Source organism: Gavialis gangeticus, unplaced genomic scaffold (assembly GCF_001723915.1).
Source record: "Gavialis gangeticus isolate Ggan-Ray unplaced genomic scaffold, GavGan_comp1, whole genome shotgun sequence".
NCBI classification, from domain to species: domain Eukaryota; kingdom Metazoa; phylum Chordata; order Crocodylia; family Gavialidae; genus Gavialis; species Gavialis gangeticus.
In genome coordinates, this window is record NW_017729016.1 from 11,551,215 (window position 1) to 11,559,464 (window position 8,250).

The 8,250-nt window shown below is 43.6% G+C and overlaps 2 protein-coding genes across 2 annotated transcripts in view; one reads left to right on the forward strand and one right to left on the reverse strand.

The window, feature by feature from the left end:
- Positions 1–7,443, reverse strand: part of CDR2 (cerebellar degeneration related protein 2) — a 15,561-nt gene extending 8,118 nt beyond the window's left edge. The window contains exons 1-2 of the mRNA XM_019512856.1: positions 7,207–7,443; positions 2,499–2,611 (exon numbers count right to left, since the gene is read on the reverse strand). Coding sequence (XP_019368401.1) covers positions 2,499–2,611; positions 7,207–7,285 — 192 coding nt within the window. The 5' untranslated portion in view covers positions 7,286–7,443. The remainder of the gene's footprint in view (positions 1–2,498; positions 2,612–7,206) is intronic.
- Positions 7,444–7,516: 73 nt separating this feature from the next.
- Positions 7,517–8,250, forward strand: part of LOC109294472 (transmembrane protein 180-like) — a 25,897-nt gene continuing 25,163 nt past the window's right edge. Inside the window, exon 1 of the mRNA XM_019512855.1 lies at positions 7,517–7,624. The gene's annotated coding sequence lies outside the window, so the exon portion shown is untranslated. The remainder of the gene's footprint in view (positions 7,625–8,250) is intronic.

Here is an 8,250-nt window from a genome sequence, read left to right on the forward strand (position 1 = left end):
TGGCTATCAGCAGCTACCCAGAGCCAGGGCCGGCTGCAGCCAGGAGGCTACAAACAGCTGCTGCCCTCCAGCCCCGACAAGGTGGCAGGTGCCAGCACTGTGCCCATAGGGGTCGGGAGGCAGCAGCTGTTTGTAGCCTCCAGGCTGCAGCCGGCCCCAGCTCTAGGTACCTACTGATAGCCACGGAGCCCAGGCTGCTCCCAACAGGGCTTGCAGAATCCCAGCTGCCTGCTGGGAGCAGCCTGGGCTCCTGGCCGGCAACAGCTACCCAGAGCTGGGGTCAACTGCAGCTGGGAGGCTGCAAACAGCTGCTGCCTCCCCAGCCCCAATGTGTGCTGAGGAAAATGGGCTTGCGTGCCATGCCCAGCACACGTGCCAGGGGTTGCCGACCCTGGCTTAGTTCTACGTTCCAGGGAACATCTGTAGAAGGGACAACTTTCATTTACCCATTTGGCAAAATGTAAGCATTCCCTTGATAAGGACAGTGTAGAAGTGAGTCAGAATTTGAGACCTAGTAATGTTCATATAGCAGTCTAACACTTTAGATTCTAGTAATAAATCTTGTTTGTGAACCATGTATACCTGAGGGAGTCATTTCAGCTTTTTACATACACGTTTCCCTTGCTTTATGCTGTACATGCATTCCTGGAAAACAGCGCATAACTTGAATTCGCATAAAGGGAGCCCACTTTACAATGTAACAAATAGGGATATGTTCCAATACCTCCACTGTACTGACCCCCAGACCCATTTCTACCACTTTTACAAGACAATTTTGGTACTTGCCAACATCAGACAGTGCACACAAACACAGTGTACTATCATAATGGGGACGACTACAGAAACATGTGTCGCAAACAATGAGTGAGGAGCACAGATCCACACAGGAGACTATATTTTGGTGCATGTCACTCCCACAATACACCGCACAGAGCAGCTGACTGCGGGCATCCACCACACTGATCGCATAAGAGTGAATTTACTTCACATATAACAAATTTTTGGTATAAAAAAAACGTCATTGCATAAAAGCAAATCCGCACATACAGAACCCATGTAAAGTGAGGGAAACGTGTGTGTGTGTACACACACACAGATAGGTTCTTTGCTGTAATTTGCAAATCCACTGTTTTGATTTTTTGTTGTTGTTCATACTACAGAATGACCAGACTATTAAGAGAATATCTACAAGAACTTAAATGCGGGAGAAAAAAAAAGTAAATTGAATGGGAGTTACAAGTTTTTGACCCAGTTGATATGATTTTTACATAAAAAGCAACAAACAAGGCTTGAAATCTGTGAATAGGCTGGTATTTACCAAGTCATACCTTTCTCTATCACAGCATTAGTTTACATTCATATGCATATCAGTAGCAAGTGTGCGTTAAGGCTGTGGTGTCTGCCATTGATGTACAAAGAACATTTAAACATTCTCTTAATTGTAAGAGCAGTTTAGTTACTGCTTTAAAATGATTACTGCTTGAAAATACTACTTGCACCATACAGACTTTTCAGTCACCTGATTTCTTTAGTAAATACCAGGCACAGCTCCTTTCCCCCAGCTAAAGAATTTAAAGCTTCTATCAATGAGTGACTGAAGTAGTGACTGCACTTTGTAAACAGAATAAGTTTATTTTGAATTGGTTTTACTTTAATGCTTGTTGTTCAGACTAAACAATAAACATTGCTCCCTACCATGTAAAGGAATCCTTTTAAGCAAAACATAATTCTAATGCTCATAGGTTTAATGGAAAAAACCAGCCATGCTATGGCACTATATTTCAAACAATAATGCCTTTCAAACCGCTTTAAACTTCTTTTATATCCATAGCTTCTAAACTGTTTACCAGATCATCCTTACAAGTCTTTTAATTGAAAAGTTAGATACATATGTGCATGATAATCCATAAAAAGTTTTGACAAATCTGGAAAAAAAGCTAAACTACTTGCAGCCTGGAGTTCCTGATCTTGTGTCTTTGCTCTTCCTTCTAAGAGATAAACATATACCTGCTCAATTACCCCAGCTTATTTTTTTTTAAAAATCAGTATCTCAGAATTTGATTTATTTGTTAAGAGTTTCTCCATCCTGAATGTCTCAAGTTAAGCTTGTGTAACAGCCACTGAAATGTTTTACACAAGTGACAAATTTCACACTTCAAGTGACAAGTACAGGAAGGTTTAGCAAATAAACAAATTACTGAACTAAGTAGTTTCTACACAAGAAATCTGTTATTGATGGAAATAATTTTTTTTTTTTACTTGTGTAAGTCTGGCTCCAAACCTTTTGCTAATCAGAGAAAAGTATGTTTTGATTAAGTCTACATGAGGTCTCAAGTTTTCAGAATTTGAAAATAGCTTTAATTGGCTGCCAGAAGTAGCATGGTATTTTCTTGAGATGAAGTTTTGAAAATCTCAATACCACAGTTCCCTGCCATCCAAATACTTTTAATTTGCATCTGGCAAAAGTATTTGAACTGATAACACCCTGAAATATTTACCTCTATCTCCTGTAGTTGTTCTTGATTGGTTGCATACATTTGTTGTAAAGATTCTTCCAGCTCAGTGTTCCGATCTAGTAATGTCTTCCCAAGCTCAGCAGCAAGATGTAGATCTAAAAGACACAAAAAGGGTCATACAGTTTATGTACAATTGTGTGTGCTGAACATTATCACATTTTAGTATGTTTCAGTTATACCCTTGAGAAAGTGTTGTCGTTATATCACAACTGTTTTTGTTGAGACATTTCACTCCACTACAAATTCTTTGTGAAATATGCTAACTCTGAATACAGCATTCATTTGGGCTGTAATGAAAATTTTGGAATTGATCTGAAATGTAAAAAATCTCCCTTCTTTTATGTTTCGTCTTCACCCTTTCCTTTGGCTCTTCCTCCTACGTTCACACTCCCTTTTTCCTTTCACTCATCTTCCAGGATTTTTCTCTGTCCTTCTTCCCCCCCCCGAGCTACCTCCATCTTCTCATTTTTCCCTCCCTGAAGATTATTATGAATGAAAGCCATCTTTCCCATCATGAGAAGGGAGAACTGTATAAACTAGATCACCTGCTCCGAGTGGTTCTTACCCCAGATCCTGCAGTCAGCTAGAGGGTGATACCACCTTAAAATGACACGTTGTTGACTGGTTGGGGATCAGGCATATGTGGGGTGAGGGGAGCTGGAAGGTGGGGGAGACAAATTCAAAAAGCCTCTTAAGTTTTATTTAGACAAGGCCTGAGGGGAATGATGGGGGACTAGATGTCCTCATCTCTCAAGCTACCCCCCTCAGTTGTAACCACCACCACCAGTCTAGCTTACAGGGGATCAAGCAGCTATATTTTTGACAAGTTTTTCCCTGGTGAAATAGGAAGACTGACAAACACTGAGCTCACACAGATGCAAAGTGTACACTCAGATATGTAGTGTATCTTAATTTATAATCAGTGCAATACAATAGTCGGTTTCTTTTCTTCCCCAAAGCTATTGTAAAGGTCATTTATTCTCAGAGATATTTAGGCTCTCTTTCAGCACAATCCCCCTCAGCCACCTTCAGAGTTCTCATGAATACAGCTGTTGTTGAGAAAGACAAAGACATTTTGTAGGGACCATGTCTAAAATCAGAAACCTTCCTTTGAAAGGTGAGCTTGGCATTCACGAATCTGCATTACGGAAGATTTGTGAACAATAATTAGCATGTGAGGGTATTACATATATTTTGGTCCTAAACTAAAAAGACAGCAGTGGAAACTAATAATCTTGAGGTTATTGCTGGAACAGTAAACCATCTAAACACAGTATTAATATCAAGAGAAGCATGGAGTGTAAGAGACGCATTGTTTAACTTCTGAAATTTTCCACCTCTTTCACATCACTTAGACCATGACCAAGTTGTCTCAAGCATGCCCACTGGTAATACAATCTTGCTAATTTTTAGATATATAGAATTATCCCCACAAATGGCAGCTACCCAGAATACAAGGAAGGACAAGCCAAGGAGAATGTAGTGTTCCTTCCAGTGCGATTTAAACACCTGAGAAAAAGAGGTCTTGCATTGAAGGTTTCAGCAGTATGAAACAAATTCCTCATTTTTTAGGTTATCAGCTTAAATGGCTCTTTATTTAAGCAAATCAGTTGTCCTCTCTCCCAACAAAAGCTATCTGGGAGTTAGCTGTGTTTAGGCACAAAGGCATCCTGTACATCATAATGTAAAGAAAGAGACTAAGCATTCTTGCTTTGGTATTCCTCCCCCTCCCCACAAATGCATTTAGTTTTGGTCTTGCATCTATTTAAGTGCAAATGTAGCTCCATTTTCTTTCCTAGGCTTTCTATAAGTCTCCCACTCTGCCAATTCTGTCTAAGACCTCTTGTTGCTACATGTTATCTTACCTACTTAGTCTGTATTAGAAAGCAGCAAGTGTGAGTTTTTTGCCTGTCTACTAAGAAGTCCTAAACCAAACCATGTTTTTTCACATCTCGCTCTGTAGTACCTATTGCTGTCCACAGCTTCAGTGATTCTGTAACCCTTTACATAATTACAATCCTACTTAGACTTTCTAATTCCACACAACGTACTAAATTTAGCTGGTCATCAGCCATCATTATTAAAGCCGTTCAATAACTCATGCTATTTTTGTTGCCTTAAATGTTGCTAAGCGTACCAAGGTTTACTTAAGCTCAATGCTTCAAGCAAGCAGTAGGATTCTATTAAAGACAAGCAGCTGCATACATAACTTGTAAAATGACTTAAGAGCCAAAACCAAGCATTTAAAATACGCTTGAGAGAGCTAACCAATTGAGAAGAAAGTATTTAGAAAACTGGAAGGAATGAAACTGTGCATGTAATTTCCTGTTAGTGTGTAACATGAGTATTGGTAGTGTGATATTTATGTTTACAAAGCACTTTGCCCATGAAGCAATACAAAAGGAGTACAGTACTATTCCATCTTTTATTTAGATGCTCATGCTACAGACTTAAATGTAGTCTGTTATTCTGGCACAGTTCCAAAGCAGCATTCATGTTTTCCTTATGTGAAAAATTTGCTATTCTTGACAGAGAAGAAATTGGTTTCTTTATGACTGGCAATCACACAAATGTGAAAAAGCAAACCTTGTCTTAAAGTGAAACTTTGGTCTCATCTAAAACTCAGAGCATTAAATACTGCAGAAAGAATTTGCTTTCCAATGTGCTGATTTGAATTATATTAAGGTACTGATAAGTCTTGGTTTCAAGAAGAGCTGAAAGTGTTCAATTTTTTCAAAGATGGTTAGGCTACTAGTGCATGAATTAAAGGGTGTTCATTTTTTAAATCTATTTAACATGACATATTCAGACACTGCTTTTGTTAACATCTAAGGGAATTTGGAGAGGTAGGTTAACCATGTTAGTCTGAAGTCAAGCAGAAGGCAGGGTAGATTTACACCCTATAGACAAACTAAACCAGAAAAACAGCGTGAGCTTTCATGGGCCTGACCTCACTTGCAGAGTTTGGCTGGTGACATAACTATGCAGCCTAATACAGTCCTTCAGAGTTCAAGGTGCAATAAAAGCAAGGGTGCAAGTAAACAACAGAATATAGCTAACCAGCTGAATTAAGGATAAAAAACAATAAAAGACCAGCTGAAACTTCAGTGTAGTACAGAAGCTTATCTTTCTGCATTCCATTTTATTTTGTGATCTTGAATACATTTTGGCAATATGCTAGTTAATATCTCAGTCAGATATTTAAGAAGTTCCCTTTTCACCATAAGAATAGTCCCTGAACAGTCATGAATGGCTAATACAAGTTTAGTCAATTTACACCTTGTCCCTGAAAGTACAATATGCAAGCAAGATTTTGGCAGATCAGTCGAGACTCATTAGGTTTAACTGTTATGTCTGGAAACTCCAGACTTGGAAGTCCTGTTCTCCCTAAGCAATCATCTCTTCGTGACACTTATTATAACACCTTCAGCAAAGTTTGCACAACTGGGCAACCAAACATCAAGATAATGTCGCCAGTGTCCTGCTCCTATGTTTTAATAATCCACCCAAGATAATTGTGCAGTAAGTTGTGCCCATTCCTTTCAACAAGAGACTATTAAGCAATATGGTATACACTGATTAGCCCTTGTGAATATTTAGTTCATGAGCCCTACTTTTAAACAAGTCTTAGAAGAGTCTCTGAATTGTGCATTTATTTTTCATTTTGGGTTGTGATCTAGTCAACACCTTGTTGAAGCTGGTGGCCATTTTCTTAGCATGCATGAATTTTTTTCATCAGGGCACCAAAACATATATCCAATGTAGGAAGTTGCTCTTTACCATCCCAGCACACAGAAAAGTCACTTCCATACTTTTTTCTTAATAAGAAGGGACTAGATATTAAACTCCGTTTCCCCCCCGGTTAAATTTTCATAATTGTTAGGGTTGGAAGGGACCTAAACAGATCATCAGGTCCGACCCCCTGCCCCAGGCAGGAACAAGTGCAGGGTCATAACACCCCAGCCAAAATTTTGTTTTCTTTTTGGGCATAAGAATCAAAGATTGTAGACTCTGAAATTAGATGGTTCGGGCAGGTTTTCAGGTTGTAAGAATTAATCTTTTAAAAAGCTACTCTCATGATTGCTGGTGTTGCTGTTAAAGTCCTCGCTTTGGGTATGCGAAAAAAACAGCCCTTTCTTATAAGTAGATAAATATGAAGAAAAGAAAGAGCTACGTCTTTCACGTTCCCAGAACGTGGACTTGAAGAACAATGCCAAAAATCACGAGAGTTGGCAACACTTGATTGAACCTCTCCCATTCCCAGTGTCGATGCCGGTCAGCCTGTGAGACACCTAATGGCATATTAGAACGGAAACTAAGTAACGCGCTTCTATTAAATACACAGACGTTATTCTACCGAATTGTCAAGTAACGAGGGGATACTTCCAAGTGCCCCGAGCACTGGGGACAAGGGAAGGCTCAACGCCAGATGCCTGGTCCCGCAGCATCAGCTTCTAGTGGTTTTTTCCCGGCGTGTTTCTCCGGGGCGGGCTCCTAGTTAATGCCCCGCATGGAAGTTTCTGAAGAAAGCCCCGGAGCGCAGGTGCTCTGTTCATGCCCAGGACGGCGGGGCGGTCCGCGCGGCAGGAGCAGGCTGGGGAAGCGCAGAGCCGGACTCCTCCTCAGCCCCGGCAGCCCTCGCAAGTGCAGGAGGAGGCAGCTGCTCGGGCGGGGGAAGCGGCGGCCTCACCTTGCTGCAGGTCCTGCTGGTCGTACCACGGCTCATCCTCGCGGAGCTCGAACTCCTCCACCAAGCTGTCGGCCAGCATCGCGCCCCGACCCGGCAGCCCCAACGCTCCCTTCAGAGCCGCCTCCGGACGCTGCCGAGCGATTCCGGACGCTGCCGAGCGCACCCCGGGCTGGGCAGGGCCACCGGCGGCGGCAACGTGGCAGCGGTAACCGCCCTCCCTCCCGAGAGCGATTCAAACCCGGCTCGCCCACCCGGCGACTCGCAGCCAATCGCGCGCCGCAGCTCGCAGACCGACGGGAACGCGGGCCAATCACGCGCCGGAATCGTCCGCGTCGCCAATAGACTGCGGGGTGGGGCGCACATCATCCCCGCCCCCACGGTTGTTGCGCAGGCTCCAGGCTGAGGGAGGAGGCGCGCGGTCAGTGTTGCTGGGGGGCGGGTGTGGTTGCCATGGCGGCGGGGCGAGGCGGTGTCCGGGGGCTCCGGCGTGTCGTGGGCGAGCTCCAGGGGCTTTGTTTACCTGGGCGCCCCGCTCTCCCCCCTCGCCTCCCCCTCGGCTCGCGGCCGCCTCCCGCTGGGGGGGAGAGGGGGTCGGAAGGGCCAGGCGAGGCCGCCCGGGCTGATCCCGTGGGCGTGCGGGGGCCAGGGGAAGCCTCCCCTAAGAGTAGGCCCGAGCGGCTCTTCCGGACCCTGCGCTGCTGCCGGCCTGTTCGCGAGGCAGTGCGGTGGCAGCACCCGCTTGCAGGAAGCGGGAAGGATTTGTGCAGGAGCGAAGGAGATTCCCCGGGATCGTCCAACCCAGTCGCTTTCCTGTTTTGGAGGAGGATCGAGGGCAGTCTGTGGGTCCGATGTGATGAGAATCGAATGTAACGTCAGAGGGAATTCCCGTAAATAGTCTTCAGAGCTTATGCCTTGAGGCAAAGGCTACTATGCAGTTTACAGCCCATCTATGATTGCAAAGCCTAGTATGTTGTTGGTTTTTTTAAAGACTCTGTAAAAAACATGCAATGTTGCCTATCCAAACATCCGGAAATAATGAGCCAG